This window comes from Trichomycterus rosablanca, chromosome 6 (genome assembly GCF_030014385.1).
Source record: "Trichomycterus rosablanca isolate fTriRos1 chromosome 6, fTriRos1.hap1, whole genome shotgun sequence".
Lineage (NCBI taxonomy): Eukaryota > Metazoa > Chordata > Actinopteri > Siluriformes > Trichomycteridae > Trichomycterus > Trichomycterus rosablanca.
Genome location: NC_085993.1, coordinates 16,886,990 through 16,904,883, shown reverse-complemented (window position 1 = coordinate 16,904,883; position 17,894 = coordinate 16,886,990). Strand labels below are relative to the sequence as shown.

The 17,894-nt window shown below is 38.4% G+C and overlaps 1 protein-coding gene across 4 annotated transcripts in view; it reads left to right on the top strand.

Annotated features, from left to right (window-relative positions):
• Positions 1 to 17,894, top strand: part of LOC134316939 (synaptotagmin-2) — a 102,401-nt gene that overhangs the window by 66,342 nt on the left and 18,165 nt on the right. For all 4 annotated transcript variants that reach the window (XM_062997508.1, XM_062997505.1, XM_062997507.1 and 1 more), the window contains exons 2-3: positions 11,934 to 12,176; positions 17,119 to 17,276. In XM_062997508.1, the coding sequence (XP_062853578.1) occupies positions 11,960 to 12,176; positions 17,119 to 17,276 (375 nt within the window). In that variant the 5' untranslated portion in view covers positions 11,934 to 11,959. The remainder of the gene's footprint in view (positions 1 to 11,933; positions 12,177 to 17,118; positions 17,277 to 17,894) is intronic.

Genomic DNA, 17,894 nt, shown 5'->3' with positions numbered 1-17,894 from the left:
ATCAAGGCATTTTTTAACTGATCGGTATCGGCTTTACTAAGCCCGATTTTTCGTTTTACGTCAGTGGTCAAGCAGGTGTCGTAAACGGAGTGTCCAACAGCGAAGTGTGATGTCTGCAATGTGAGCGTTTCACGAGGCGGTAGTAGCAGAGCTGCGTTCATTACTGTAGAATTTTACTATTTATATGGTGTGTGAGTCAAGGATCACACCGGTTTACAAAACAATAACTTTTAATCCGAGTATGAAAGGAGCATAACATACAGCATGAGTTACAAGACTGAACGACATCTCAGTATCAAGCACTCTGATTGGCTTAGTTACAACACGCCTACAAGTACAGTGGCTCATAAACAAACCAGATATCATTTAACCAAACAATCTACCAATTTGATACGGCACCTAAAAAATAAACACTCAGCCGAATACAGCGAGTTTATTATTATATGATGAGAAGAGGAACCGGCTGTCCGCTAACACGGCAGAGATGCTGATTTTCCTCAAAAAGAACCTTCACTTAATTTTGAGTGTTCCAGTTGTACTACTACAGTGCTGCATTAAGTTTGTTTACTTTTATTTTGTAAAAATAAAAGAACATTAAGCAATAGCTTGGATGCAGGCAATTTTTTTCCTACAGCACTGCAGAGCTATTCAGTTGTTAAACATATACTTTGGATGAATTTGAATAACTGTTATGTACTTGAAGTGTGCACTGTGTGAACAGTATTATCTAGTTCTTATCTAGACAATATCTAGAAAATACAAGTATGGGTTTGAGACTCGGTATCAGATCGGGATCAAAATTAATGATCGGGATCAGGATCGGGAACAAAAAAACGTGATCGGGACATTCCTAGGTATATTACATGACCAGAGATCCAAGAAGCTATTTACCATAAGTCTGGATTAATTGTACTATGACAATCAGGTCCTTTTTCAGAGCAGGCTTAGGGCTGAGAATATTTACATTTCCTGAGTCATGGAAGCATTGTAAGCAAAAAAATGGTAATGGGAACATTGTGTTGTTTGTGCTCTTGGTCATTTTACCAGTTTGCAGCCAATAAACATACATACAACATTTATGTGTGAAGTTATGTGTAATGTGTAAGCAAACCTCAATTGGGCAGTTTGGCAGTGGTGGGATTTGTACCAACAACCTTCTGATTATTAGTCCAGTCTCAACCATCCTCTGATTATCAGTCTAGTACCAACCACCCTCTGATTATCAGTCCAGTACCAACCACCCTCTGATTATCAGTCCAGTACCAACAACCCTCTGATTATTACTCCAGTACCAACAGTCTTCTGATTATTAGTCCAGTACCAACAACCTTCTGATTATTAGTCCAGTACCAACAACCTTCTGATTATCAGTCCAGTACCTTAACCACTCCCTGGCAGCTCAGTGAACTAATTTTTGTAGAACTCCCATACTTTCCACAAGTGAGCAAAATGGGGATTTTGTGGGTGGGGCAGGGGCAAGCACTACCCACTACAAATACTACATACCAAATAAGATGTCCACTTCTAACTGCCATAGCCTGCAGATGCTCATGATTGGTTATTGTGGCAAGGTTGACAGGAGAGACATTAATGCGGTTTCTGCCGTTTTCAGTACGCAGTAGGAGCCAAGGGCGGTCCCAGACTGGGCATTCTATCTTTTTGTGAATGTTCCACAGCAGGTGTTAAATGACTAAATAAACATTTGTGTATTGTGTTTTACTAGCAAAGTGTCACAACAGAATTGCTTGGATTGACTTAAAAGACTAATAAAATGCCGTAAAAACACACGCTAGAACACCAGGGCAGGGATCTCGAACACATCGTATCGAGTCTCGGCTCTGGGCTGAGCGGCCACATAAACAACGATTGGCCTGTTGTTCATATAAGGGTGGGATGTTAAGCCGGATAGGGAATCTCTCATGACTGATGCAGCTCCGACCTCTGCTGGCTGATTGAGGCGCCTGCACAGAGACGAGGAAAGAGTGCGCTGATCAGGGCGTGTCTCTCCGTACACAGTGCTGATCCGCATATGCACTCATCAAGTGTAGGTGATGAGATGCATATGGCTGCTGCCCATATATATATATATATATAAGACTAATAACATGCACATATACAACAACGAACCAAAAGGTGTTGTAGGTAAAGATGTCAGGTAAATATAGACACTTCATATGAATTTAAATTCCAGGCCCAGGATTCTATACTTGAGGGTCATGACAGAAATTAAATGTGAGCAAAGTGAGCATGGACAAGCACTACCCACTACAAATACTACATACCAAATATGATGTCCACTTCTAACTGCCATAGCCCGCAGACGCTCGTGATTGGTTGTTGCTGTTTCTGCCATTTTCAGTAGGCAATAGGAGCCAAGGGCTGTCCCAGCCTGGGTATTCTATCTTTTTGTAAATTTTACACAGCAGCTGTCAAATGACTAAAAAAACATTTGTATATTGGGTTTTACTAGCAAATTTGGGAATTTGGGGAACTGAAATGCACCTGAAATGTTTTCCCCAAATGTTTTCTTATGACTACAGTTTCTGGAGGGCATCAGCCTTAAATAGCCCTGTTATTTGTGGACAATGTTTTGCTCTTGGCTAACCCCTTGTCAGTCTTGAGCAACTGTTAACTATTTTACCATCTGATGTCTCTGTGCCTCCCCTGAGGGGAGGATGTACTGTAACATCTCAACATGATATGCCCACTCTGGCTGGACTCTTTACAGCCATCCCTACATCTCATGTGCTACTTGACAGGGAAAGAGCCTACTCTGTAACCTAAAATACATATTACTAATTACGAATATAATTTAATCTCTTAACTTGTCTAGTTGTTTTGTTTTTTTCCCCCTTTTTCTCCCACTTTAGCGCATCCAATTTCTGCCTGTCAATCATCCTCCCACTAATGCTGGTCCCTGCTCCTGATTGGGGAGGACGAGGCTGCTCCACGCCCCCTCCGACACGTGCACAGCAATCGAACATCTTATCACCTACACTTGACGAGTGCAGTGCAGTACAGCGCTGTGTACGGAGAGCCACACCCTCTACCATACTCCTTTCCCATCTCTGTGCAGGCGCCACCAACCAGCCAGCAGAGGTCGTAATCGCACTAGTCTGAGAGAGAGACCCCATCCGGCTTAATCCCGCCCCTTATCTGAACAACCGGCCAATCATTGTTCATGTGGCCGCTCAGCCGGCAAGGCAGAGCCGAGATTCGATACGATGTATTCTCAGCTCTGGTGAACAGCGTATGTTTTACCGCTGCGCCACCTGAGCGTAACTTGTCTAGTTTTTTCCACAACAATTAATGTCAAATACAATTTTACTGTAAGGTGAAATTTTACTTCTCTCACTTATTACTGCCCAGAGTATTGACTATAAATGTCTTTAGATACTTACTCTGTGTGCACTTTTATTAGCAAATAAAAACAGCTTTTTAATGTTCGGCTTCATCCACCAGTGGACCAAGGTTTGAATTTAAACTGGAGTTAAGTCTAAGAAGTGATTCTTCCATCTACACATGTCAGATGCTAATGCCGATAAATTTAGGAGCCACATAGAACAGTTCTGTCCAATTGTCTTGCTTGATCATCTAGCCAGGGCAGCGAAATTGCCTGTCTCCTGAACTCAGACAGATTACATCTTCCTCTCCCTGTCTCTCTCAGAGAGATTGAGAAACCAAATGGAAGCTACATTTCCTACACAAACTGCTGAGAGCAGAGCTCAGTGATTATCGGGTCAGTTTTGCTGGCCATACATTTGACATAATTAATAATAATAATAATACATTTTATTTATATAGCGCTTTTCAAGATAATAATAGTTAGATAATAATTAGTGCTGTAGGATCTGCTACTCATCAAGTTCTAATGCTTAAATAAGCTCTAATTATACCTGCCCTTCTTGGTGTATTTTTCTCTGGCATGGCAGTGGATAAAGGTCTGAATTCTGAATCCCGGTCTGTCAAAAGCACTTTATGTATGATGAGTTCAGTCCACTCCAGTCCAGACATTCTAATGAGATCCTATTTTGGCTGACGGGATGTGAGAGTGAAAAGGGCAGGCTCATCATATTCCCCGGGCTGGTGAAATGGCTATGGCGATGGTACGCTGTCAATCAACTTTTTGAGAGCAAACTTAGTTTAACTCAGATGGTAAGCTCTGGGTCAGCAAAGGTGGTTAGGTAATATCGAAGAGAGAAAAACAGTCAGATCATCAATGCGCTTAGCAGAACGTAGTGAATAGGTTTTAATACGTATTTGGCACAAATGTGATTAGTTCGGATCACCTGGTTATAATAACCAACAAGCTTCTTTTTAGTTATAGTTGTAAACTATATGCCACTTTACAAAGATGTAGCTTAGCAACAGTGAAGCTATCCTGCAGAAAAATATACCTAACTACACTACGAGCTGCGCTCAGGTGGCACTGCTATTCTATCAATTTATTATGCTGGCCCACCACGATGAGAGAAATCATTTCTGCTTGTCTAGTATTGTATTACGTATTGAACAAATTGCGCTGGGTGGTGTAGCTGTCTGTTACACTAGCCAACCAGCACTAAAATCCGGTTTTTAAATCTCATGTGTGCTATTGGCCAACTGGGTGTCGACACAGACATGTTTGGCTATGTCTGGGGGGTGGGGTGGCCGAAGCACTGCGATGAATAGGTGTCCTGTCCAGGGTACTCCTGCCTTGCATTGTTAAAAATGAAATTAACTAATTTAAGTAAACAGAATTTAACCAAATTTAAGCTACATTACATTCATTACTGAAGCCACCTGTTCAGTAATAAAAATTAAGCTGCCAGATTTAGATCTTAGAGGGGTTTTTATATATATTTTTTTCATATTACTCTATTAAAACATCTAGTGGCAGGATGCGGTCACTTTGCGGGTCACAAAATCGGCATGCATTGTGGGAGATGCAGTTTATGTACGATTTTACAGTGTATTTTAAGACAATCATACGTCTTTAAAGCTCTCACGGTCCACATAAAATGACGTGGCGGGCTGGATTTGGCCTGTGGGCCTTGAGTTTGACACATGTGATTTAGTCAAACCAGTACTACTAAAAATTTTCACAGAAGTCCTGCTACTGATATTAATTAGAACATTTATACCGGTGTGTAAATATTATGACATGCTAACATTAACTAAAATTTTCAAACCATTACTGATAAACATCCAGACTGAAGCACTGTTACTAAAATTAATTACAACATCTGTACTGGTATAAGTATTATGACATGCTAACTACAGTTTTCAAATGGTTTTTATCTAGGAAGGTTTTACTTACAAAGGAAACGTGTGTTGGTTATAATATGGTTAACTCATGCTAACACTATTTTGCATGAGCCTATTGCACTTTTATGTTGGGAACCAAGTGTTCTGAATTAGTAGATTCACTCTTCATGGGACTGAATCCTATACACTCAGTTCAGATAATAATCCAAAGCACAAGGGTAAGTCTACCTCAGAATGGCTTAAAAGGAAAAAAAAATGTTTTAATTGTGGCCTAGTTATGAACTTCTGATATGAACTCCACTGAGATGCTGGAGCAAGACCTAAAATGGCCCTTCAGTGTGACCAAATTTAATAATTTCTGCAAGGAAATGGACAAAATTCCTCCACATGAATGTGTGAATGTACTTGTGGCTGCTAAAGGTGACACAACCAGATATTAAGTCTGGGGGAAGTGCCTCTTTTACAGTGCATATGCTTTTTTTCTTGAATTAAATACTGTTTAAAAGCAGGCACTCAGGTGTTTCTGTAACTCTCCACCAGTGAACCTTACCATCAGTGCAGGGGGGCAAAACAAACCTGGGTTCTCCTCCAGGCAAGTTTGTCTCAGTTCCAGTTGATTGGAAATTTTCAATTTCAGTTCATTATTAATTATTTTAGAAAAGGACATTTTTAGGCTAGTAGGTATTCTTTATAGTCTCATTGGGTAGCGCTATTGCCTTACAGCAGGAAGGGCCTGGGTTTGATCCCTCAGCCAGACGGCCAGAATCTTTTCTGTGTAGAATTTGCATGTTCTCCCTGTGTCTGTGTGGGTTTCCTTTCCATCACAGGGCAAGAGCACTGTACAATAATTTCATTATTGGTTAAGGTCGTGTTGGGCCTGACTCCACCAGGAAACAATGGGTGCAAGGCAGAAATACCATGGACGGGGTTACAGTAATACATTATATTATTACATTATTATAATAATATTCTTTAAATAAATAGATTCATGCTCGTACCAGATGAGTGTTTTCAAATTGCACTTTTTCATGGAATAACTTCAGCATATGATAAATGTTCATGTGTTTGTCTCAATAATTTAAAAATAATTTAATAATTTCAAAAATTTGCTGCTGTTAAAAATTGCTAAGAGTTTTATTGTTTTAAACCAAATACTAACATCCCCCAGAAATACAAAGCAAACATAGTTCTTAGAAGTTGGGTATGAGTTTGGCCCACCAATGTTTGTTTATGAATATTAGTACATTAAAAATAACTCTTATTTTACGGCTCAGATGAGTAAAGCTAAATCCCGAATTACATACAGTACCTGAAAAAGCATCTCAAGTTCACAGTCCTCTTCTAAACCTCAGAATGTCGATAGTTATCATGCAAGATCAATAGCAATCATTTTAAATGCAGTGTAGCTAATAAGATCTATTAGGTGACATTGGTTGTTATTAATCTTGTGTCAGCCCTGAGATGGCGCGTTTCATTTGTCCTAACCACTATGTGGAATACTGTGAGCACAGTAGACACGGACGGGTCAATAACCAATACACACAGAGCAATATCCAGAATCACTAGCCATATACAGAGTACATTCTTACCTCTCCACATAGCATAGTGGATTGTTCATTCATTATTCAATACACGTCTTCAATTTTAACACGGTGTATTTTTAGTCTTGTGCTTTTCGTTACTACTACTACTAAATTTCTACCTTTAACATGTGTTAAACAACTTTTATTCAAATACAGACACACCGACTATGTTTAATATGCATACATTTGGCTTAATGTTGCTTAATAGGTTCTTGTGTCACTTGTAAATTGATTCTGAAATAAAAGATAGCTTATTAAAGCAATGTAGGACCCAAAAGAAAGAGTGACTCATTAGGATTTAGCCATTGGCACTTTGGTAATAACACACTCATTCACTTGTGTCAGAATACTGCAAGCCTTTAACTTTTTTATTTTACTTCTTTATTTTCTGTAACTATACAAGAGTGGTGGTGAATTTTAGGAAAGGGAATCAAGATTGTTGACTTGTGCTGCATATTATTTGTTAGGCTGTTCATGTTTGACAGGAAACCCAATCAATCTAGGTAATGGAATACTGTAGTTTATTAGTATGGATGTTTTTTCACGGTAGTGACCTTTTTTGATGCCATAAATCATGTACATGTTTGTGATGTCTTTAAGTGTATTGACTCCATTACAGCATCTACAGCGATACCATGCAGTGGAATTGTCATGCAGAGTCTGTCATTTAATTGCCTTATAGCCTGAAAGCTTTCTTTACTCAACAAAAATGTCTTATCTCCTCTGTCCTGAGAAGTGTATTAGCTACATTTACTGACATTTTCTTTTTTTCCTAACCATAATGTTTAAGATTAAATTTCAGAAAGCTCAACCCCTGCATAAATTCACTTAGCTTTTTCCTGTAATCTAGACATATTTGTACAGGGAGAATGGGCAATGATCCGCCTCAGATCTAACAGCAAAATAATGTATGATGTATTTTTTACAGACAATGTTGGTAGCTGATTAAAAAAAACAACTGTGATCTGCAAAATAATGACACCCTGCCCAGATGTGTTGTCTTCACATACCTGGGAACCTTTTGGGAAGAAATACATTAAACAGAGTTAATAAATACTAGGAATGTAACGATGCACCACAAGACAGTTAAAAATCGATTCGCATGTGTAACGATTCACGATTTACATGTATAATGAATCGATATTCACTTTAAACAGCAGAGGGCACTGGTGCTATTCACCTCGCCTGGTTGACGTCACTACAGGGTTGCCAGGTTCAAATTTATTTTCATGAGGATACTTTCTTTATTTGTATTATTCATTGATTTATTTAATGTGGGATTTGTTTTAAAATTTCATTTTTAGTTTTTTTTTACACAAAAAGGGAAATGGGCAGCATTGTTTTGCATAGTTTTTACCTACCTCAGAAATAAAAGGACATTCATTATTTAGATAAATAAAAGATAAGCACAAATACAGTATTGTACTTTATTTTTTAAAGAGAAATGATAAAAGGAAACTTTGTCATAATTTGTTTGCAATTTAATTTTGTTTAAAAAATTGGGAACAAATCATATTGTGAACCCAGTATCGTGAATCGTATCGCATCGTGGGTAGAGTGTATCGTTACATCCCTAATAAATACACAAATAAGTACATTTAGAACTGTTAAAGTGTGTATGATAACGTGAAGGTGACCTTTTCAGTTTGAAGAGCTCTGTGTCAAAATAGAGACAGCCTTGTAGTGAAAAAGGGCAGAATTGGCAGGTTGGCATGCTTTTTCATTTCAGGCTCATCATGTGACCATTTCAGAGTTACACAATGTTTATTATATAACATTTACATTTTCAGCATTTAGCAGACGCCTTTATTCAAAGCGATTAACAGTACTGGAACAGTATATTGTCTGAGCAATTGAGGGTTAAGGGTCTTGCTCGAGGCCCAACAGCAGCAACCTGGCAGTGGTGGGGCTTGAACCAGCAACCCACTGATTACTAGGCCAATACCTCAACTGCTAGGCTACAACTCCCTCATTTATAATATATATATATAAATATATACACACTGATCAGCCATAACATTAAAACCACACTCGATGTCCATTTTATCAGCTCCACTTACCATATAGAAGCACTTTGTAGTTCTACAACTACTGACTGTAGTCCATCTGCTTTGTTAGCTCCCTTTTATGCTGTTCTTCAATGGTCAGGACCACCACAGAGCAGGTATTATTTAGGTGGTGGATGATTCTCAGCACTGCAGTGACACTGACATGGTGGTGGTGTGTTAGTGTGTGTTGTGCTGTTTGAGTTGGTCTTCTAGACCTTCATCAGTGGTCAAAGGACGCTGCCTACAGGATGCTGTTGGCTGGATATATTTTTGGTTGGTGGACTATTCTCAGTCCAGCAGTGACAGTGAGGTGTTTAAAAACTTTAGGCAAACAGCTAAGACGATTGTCTGCTGGCTCGTGTGGTTGAAGTGAAGAGAAATACATAAAAAAGGAGTTAATTCATAAATAAATAAAGTACATTTAGAACTGTTAAAGAGTGTATGATAATGTGAAGGTGACCTTTTCAGTTTGAAGAGCTCTGTGTCAGAATAGAGACAGCCTTGTAGTGCAGAATTGGCAGGTTGGCATGCTTTTTCATTTCAGGCTCATCAGGCCGTTTCAAAGTCACAGAATGTTTATTATACAAGGAATCTATTCCAATTTTTTTAACAACATATGTTTCTTGTTGCAATATGTTCACATAAAAGCAAATTTTTGGCACATATAACATATGCACGTTATTAAATTACACAAAAAACAGCAGCAGTATTAGCAGCACCAGACTGTAATGCAATATCAGTGTTGGCAGATGTTAAATTTGATCATCGTTGATTGTCTGCGCTATGATTTTCCCATTTGTAACAATGACAAGTTGCCATGTATTGGTGGAGTCTTACTGCTACAACCTCATCAACAGTTTGTATCGGTTCAAATCAGGTCAAATGTTTACATCTGCTACATTGGAATGCCAGTTTTGTGCATTTTCTAAATAAAAAAAAGCTCCAAAAGGTGTGGCCACCCTAAAGAATATATCACTTTGTAAATTCAAACAGAGAAAAATGTCGCACAGGTGGAGCAGCGGGATATTCAGCTAGCGCACCAGCACCGAGATTCTGAACTCCTCGGTTCAAAACTCGGTGTTGCCACCGGTTGGCTGAGCGCCATCTAGCCATCATAATTGGCAGTGCCTGCAGGACGGGATGACCGGACTATGTGGGTCGGGTCTTCAAACGCTTTGTAAGGACCCTGATTGGCAGATAGAGGCACCTTTGCAAAAAGTGCATGGGTGTAAAAGGGCTCTGTTAAGGGCTGCGTACGGGTAGGAGGAGGTGTGGGCAGCAATGTACCCTCCCCAACTGCAAAAAATTGGGGATCCCCAGCAGCGGAAGACAAATTGACTACACTAAATTGGGAGAAAATGGAAGAAAAACATACATATACAGTATAATTGAAACTACAGCACTTTAAGTGTACACTTCCATTGTTTGCACATTTGTAAACAAAAATTTACTTACGAAAATCATTCTAGGTGCAAGGCATCCTAATAAACTGGCTTTTAGCTCACGCACTGACTTATTTAGCTTGTGCTTTTTTTCTGTTTTATATCAGGAAGCTCTTGGCACTCTTAGACATTAATGATTTTAAATGCACTTGTGTATGTGTGTGGTGGTGGTGGTGGTAATTGTGGTGGGGGTCTGGTTACTTTGTAGCCACTTAATTTTCATAATTTGGCGCACTGTCAGGGCAGTGACCCATCCTTCTAAGGGGACAAGTGGACCCAAAAATTCAGTACACATCTTTGGAATCTGCACTTCTTATATGGAGAATGAAAGGGGAGAATTGAGTTATAAAATTGATTCATTAATAATGCAGAGCAGCTAGGCAAAACTGACGAGAAAAGATGAATGTCTACTGGCTCATGTGGTTGAAGTGGGCTAGCTTGTTATGTCTCTCTGTGCTTTCTTGGTTTGCATGGTATATTTCTGTAACCATAGCTTTCTATGTTGTTATTATGCAGGCTAGCCAATTATTTATTAAAAAAGTACCTCCTTAGAAAGCGTAATTGTTGAAGGGCTTGTACCACTTATTTCTTTCTGGCCTGCCAGGGTTATTGATTCACATATTTGACTACAGGTTTCATGTAATATTAATGTTTCCTCAGCTGTGGTTCTCTCATCCATCAACATAATAAATTCACTGTGAACTTTACCAGTCCTGTTTTCTTTGCAATCCTGTTTGTTTTTTCATACCAGTATCTCCTTATGCTAAGTTCACACTACACGACTTTCAAGTTGTTCAGATCGCTGTACAGTTCACACTACACAGCTTGATTTCTTGTAACTGGGAGTCTTTGAGGTCGTTGTGGTTTTCACACTTCAGGATTGATCGGCGATAGGGGGTCACACACTGCGAGAGGAATCGCAGACGAGTCTGTCTGATCTCCCAAATTACATTTTGTCACGAAGTTGTTTGTGTGCTGATATGCAGCGTAACAGCAAAGAGGAAGAAGAAATGTTTCTGGGTGATGGAGTGGATTTGGCTACACGGCCAGCAGGGATTGTTTATTCTGTTCTGCAGAGAGAGTTGGAGATAAATCAGAATGTTTGCTATGCAACGTTGGTATTATGGTTTGGTGTGGGCGATAAGGTCACTAATACTGTAAAGCTTGTGTGTGTGCCGATGTATTGTAACAAAAACTATATTATGTACCTGCCCCACACATTTACAACTCTTTCCCCGGGTTTCTTTTCACCACGTATCTTGCGTTCTTTTTGGCTGTAGCTTGACACCGCGCTCACTGCCAGTCACAACCTGATCTCAACACTTTTCACACTACAGGATTTTAAGTCGCTGACAGGTCCAGATATTTAGCATGCTAGATATTTTTCTTAAGTCTGCAGGCGATCGCTGAGTGTTGTTGAACAGTTCAGGCATAGCATCGAGAGCCAGTTTTCGAGCCCTGAGCGAACTCCCATTTACCTCCAAGATGGCGCATCTAACAGTGACCAGTCGGCGAGCAAAAATCAGGGCCAAAATATGTGTGAACAAGGCATTATTTTAATGACATTTTGTCCAGTACTTAATGACTAAGGTTTGTCTTTTTATATCTTACAGTGACACCGAGTGGCTAGCTGTGGATCATGAAGTGGAATCTTTTTAAGAAGAAGCCAGAGGCCATGGTGGGTCCTGAGCCCACAGGCTTTGGGGGCACCCAAGCACCCAACACTATGACGATGGCTCCTGGCCCTTCCCTCTCCACTTCAACTGACAACTCCACCGAGTCCGGACATTCCTCTATGGATGATGTCTTTGAGAAGATTAAGAACAAGTTTCTAAATGAGATGAAGACCATCCCATGTAAGTCTGGTTTACATGTATATTTGTTGTTATTTCAACGTGTCTATTTTAAAAGAAGAGTATTTAAAGATCTAAACAAGAATACAATACATATTGGTAAAAAATAATAATAAAAAACACAAAAACAATGTTAGGCGCTTTGGTGACTCAGCAGCCTTTTACACTAGCCTGCAACTGCTAAGATAAGGGTTCGTAACTCAGGAAATTAAATACATTTGGGGTGATGTACAAGCTTGGGTGTTTGTCAACAAGCTTATATTTTATTATTTTTATTTCATTTTCATGTTTTAGTCAAGTCAAGTCAAATTTAGTAATTTAGCGCTTTTTACAATGAACATCGTCTCAAAGCAACCTTACAGAATCCAGGACCAACAGACCAAAAACCCCTATTGAGCAAACCGAGGGCGACAGTAGCAAGGAAAAACTCCCTTAAAATTACAGGAAGAAACCTTGAGAGGAACCAGACTCAGCAGGAACCCATCCTTGTTGGGTGGCCTGGAGGATACTTTAAATAAATAGGATTTAAACAAATCATACAAACACGAAATTAAATTGAACTGAAAGTTAAAACTAGCAAAAAATAAATAAATAAATAATTGTTCTTCATTGTTTAGTTCAGTCTGTGATAAAGTCTGTTGTAAGTTCTGGACATTTTTGGTGCAAACACACCAGCTTTTACCAATGCTTTATCCTGTTTAGGGTCACAGTGGGCCCAGTTTTCTCAGAGTCACTCCGGAGACCAATCCATCAAGAGCCTCTAGCACCCCTCTCTTCCTCAGACATAGCCATTCATGTCTGCATGTAGAAGGTCCATGGGCCGATAGCACAGCTGGGAATTTGAACCCTGGATCCCAGCAGTAGTGGACTAACATAATTTACCACTGTGCCACCTGAGCTTGTTTTTATACTTAATACTTTATTTAATGAAAAATAGCATAACCTAATGAACATAACAGTAATATTAAACAGTAAGATCAACATGAACACTGTAAGCAAAAACAGTTCAGCACTCAGCATGTAGAATTTAAACGGTAGCTGCTATTGAACAGTTCTTTACAGGGGCAAACTAAACATGCTTATGATTATGGATATAGGTACAGTAGTGTAAATATTATAAGATAATAAGCAGACTTTTACTTTTATACTGGAGCATGATGTGAAATATAAACATCATTTTAAAATAAATACAACAAAACACACAGATCCACATATGCGAAGTCATGCAGTCAGACTTCAAATAACTCTATACTCCAAAACAAAACATGTGTGGTTTTAATGTTTAATAGGTCTGTTGTTCATCATTTACTTAATTTTAATATATTTAAATCTTTGTTGGTAGGATTAGAACAGTGCTCTTTCTCTCAATTATTTTGGATACATTGTCTGTGCACCTACCATGACACATGCACACTGAGGGTGGGCGAGTCTCAAATAGCACTCTGAACTGAACTGAAATAAATTTAAGTGACATTTTCAACCTACAGCATTAACTGCGCAATGATTTCTTTGTCAGTTATTGGTTAACCAGTGAATCATTACCATCCCTTGTTTGTCTTTGTAAATCAACCCTGTGTCACAAGTTACATGATAATCTTCTATATTATTTATATATATATTATATATATGTATTAGGGCTGGGTATCGCCACTAATTTCCTGGATCGATTCGATTCCGATTCACAAGGTCCCGATTCGATTCGATCTTCGATTTTCGATTTTGGATTCGATTTTGGATTCAATTTTGATTCAACACATTTAGGCATATTTGAGTTACATTAACAGGTTTTGTTTAAATATGTACAGATGTTCAGAGAACGAATGTGATAATTGTACAAAGAACACTCATTAAAAATATTTGTGTATTTTGTTTACATAAATAATTAACATTCATTTTTTATTATTATTTTATATGTCTGACACGCTACAACATTGTAAATGTAATGTAAACATACACCTGGCTGTTGAACAGCTTATGCCAAGTTTACACTACACGACACTCTGATTAAAACCTGGTCGCTGTAATGTTCACACTACACGACTGATCGGCGATGGGGGGTTTTACACTAGACCATCTATCACCAGGGGGAATCACAGGCGAGCTTCTCTGGTCTCCAAAACTACGTTTTGTCACGAAAACACACGTGAGAAGTGATGAAAGGTTTAATGATACCACATCCAACATGCACATCAACAAGTAGCGAGAGATCAAAGTTTGTGCGCTGATGAAATAAATGAATCTGAGTGGCAACACGAGCAGCATGGCTTGTTCTATAGTGAATTGGAGGTTAATAAATATTTTGTTTTGTAGAGAACGATCAGGTCAGAAATACTGTAAAACTCGCGTGTGCTGATGTATTCTGATAGAAACTATATTGCGCTCCACCACCTGTTTACAACCTCTCCCCTGTGTTTCCCCTCGCTGTTTCTCACATTGATTGAGAGCCGAGTTTTGATCGCAGAGCGAACACCGAGTTCCTCCCGAATCCAGCACCGACCTGTCGCCGAGCGAAAATCAGTGCAAAAAGTTGTGTAGTGGTCATAACTTGAGCTTCTGCCATGCTAAACTGATGTGCAGGTCAGATCTCGTTGCATGAAAAAACACTGGCTGGTCACGCGAAATTAAAGGGGGTAACAGATTTCCGTGTGCACCGTAAAAAGGGGCGTATTTAAAAGATCGATCTCGCGTTTATATGAATCGATATCGGATCGTTCAAATAAAGATCGATTCGAATCGAAAAATCGATTTTATAAACCCACCCCTAATATATATATACAGTACAGGCCAAAAGTTTGGACACACCAGCCAAAAGTTTGGACACACCTTCTCTTCAATGTTTTTTCTTGATTATTTTTATTTTCTACATTGTAGATTAATACTGAAGACATCCAAACTATGAAGAATTATGTAGTGAACCAAAAAGTGTTAAACAAACCAGAATATGTTTTATATTTTACCAACTCTACCTCTGCACAACCCAACTGATGGTCTCAAACACATTAAAAAAGCAACAAATTCCAAAAATTCACTCTAGAAAAGGCACAAACATTCATTGAAAACCATTCCAGGTGGAAACCTAATAAAGCTGGTTGAGAAAATTTCAAAGAGTGTGCAAATCTGTCATTAAAGCAAAAGATGGCTACTTTAAAGAATCTGAAATATAAAACATATTCTGGTTTGTTTAACACTTTTTTGTTTACTACATAATTCCATATGTGTTCCTTCATAGTTTGGATGTCTTTAGTATTAATCTACAATGTAGAAAATTAAAAAAAAAATTTACAAAAACCACAGGAATGAGAAGGTGTGTCAAAATTTTTGGCCTGTACTGTATATATAGTTCTAGTACCAGATTAATGGTACTGTCTGTGATTTAAATACAAAATTCTTGTACTGGTGACGGGATTGTGAATCGAAACGTCCAATTCAGCTGATTCCTGAACAAAAATGATACGCAACACAACATGAACCATATTAAATAAGATTGTCAGCATACACAGTTTGTCCGGAGGAATCATCGTATCTACCACATTCACTTCTGCAAAAAATGCTTCCTTACTTTTCTCTCTGTCTTGTCCTTAAAAATCTAATAATTGGTACAATATTTGTTTCTAGTGCCGAAAACAATAAAAGCTATGTCAAAACTGATTAAATGAATGGCCTTATGTTAATGGGTACTCACAGTACTCACAGTAGCTTAAATATTGCAGTGGTTGATGCAATCCTCTTTTTGACCTTGTGTTTTCAGTTGATTAGCAAAACCAGCATTTTAATCAGGACTTCAGAGTCTAGCAGGAACAATAACAATGACGTCTGATTTAGCAATTTGATCTTCAATCACTGAGTCAGAATAAATTTTGTTATCATTTCACAATAATACATTGTGTATTATTTATGCACTTAGAGCTAAGCTTGTGCACCAATGTATTAAAAAATGTATATATTTAATATGTGATTTTCTCAAATTGTACTGTATATCACTAGTGCTAGACCAATTGCCCCAAAACAATGGAGCTCTCTGCTGGATGTATGAGGTCTATAAATGCTGTCAGTCAAATAGAGCACTACATTGTGCTGTAATAGTAAACCAAAGCAACTGGAGAAGGACCTTTACGACTCACCAATTTGGTTTCCCAGTTCTTTTTCAATAGGATTATTTTCTCCTGCATTTAAATGTGGGTCCAAACTCAAGTTAGTTACTGTATGTCCAGATTCTCTAGACTCAAGATCACCTGAAATGAACTGATGCTTTGTGATCTGACAAGTCAAACCTTTAGACTTTTTAATGGAAATAATGGGCGTGTTCTTCAGGACAACAATAAAAAAACACATCCAGAATGTTACCAACATGAAGTTTGAAAGGCAGGATCTGTCATGGTATGGGCATGTATTAGTGTCCATGGCATGGATTACCATTCTGCACATCTGTAACAGGACCACTAACACATTTTGAAGCAACATGTGCTGCGTTCTAGAAAATCTTTAGAGACATCCATGCTTATTTCAACATTCTGACAGAAAGCCATATTCTGCACATGATACACATAATCAAAAAGTGTGGGTGCTACACTGTCCTGCCTGCAGTCCAAAACTTGTAGTATATTATGAAGTGCAAATGTAGTTTCACAGCTAAAGACTTGCATAATTGCTTTCAAAACCAAATCAAATTGTCTTTGCCCCTACCCAAAATTATAATTTTATAAATAAATAAATAAAATCAAACTCAAGCATTGTTCAATAAAAAGTAATAAATAGAATTTGCAAATGACTGCTTTCTGTTGGTATTAACATTTTACATACTGTCCTTGCTTTTTCGGAATTGGGGTTTGTAAGTATCTACTAACTGATAATCTGTGCATAATTGCTAATTGTCATATTGCTAATTGATTGCTTTTTATGCTATTTATGTAATTTAAAGCAACTAACTTAAATGAATCTGTTTCAGTGCCTCCCTGGGCTCTGATCGCGATTGCTGTGGTGGCTGCTCTCCTCGTCGTCACCTGCTGCTTCTGCATCATCAAAAAGTGCTGTTGCAAAAAAAAGAAGAACAAGAAAGGCAAAAAGGGCAAGGATGGCTTCAACATGAAGAATATGCAGGGAGATGTACGTAAAGTGAATCCTAAAACAACTCGAGATAGGTCACATTAAAGCTGAACTGCTGTATAATAAGGCGTACAGCAGAAGCTACTCATGCTTGAGTCATTTATTTTCTCGGCTGTAGTGCACTGAAACATGCACAGTGCATTACAGTTCATTTAATCAGTACGACTCGCTGAGAAATGTGTCTTGCAAGTCTTAAATAAACTTGCAATAAAAATGACAGTGCCTTGAAAAAATAACACCTTAAACTTTCATCTTTGCCTCCTGACTTTTGCAAATCACTCAGAATAACAGTTGGGTTTAAGTAGCCTTACCTCTAATTATGTGTCAGGATTAGAAGAACTACTTATCCTAAGCATTGTGGTTGCAAGTGCTTCCTTTGTTTATTGCCTTTATGATGATATTCTTCTAGATTAATGAATTAATAAATCTGTCCCTTTCTATAATTTGATACCCTGTCTTGGGGTGAATGTCATGGCCTGTGAGTGGTCATGTGGTTGGCCGAAGCCCTGCAATGAATTGGCATCTTGTCCAGGATAAAGTGGTTAATAAAACTAATAATAATGCAAAAATACATGTGGCATAAACACAATGCTCCTTTTACCATATAGAAGCACTTTG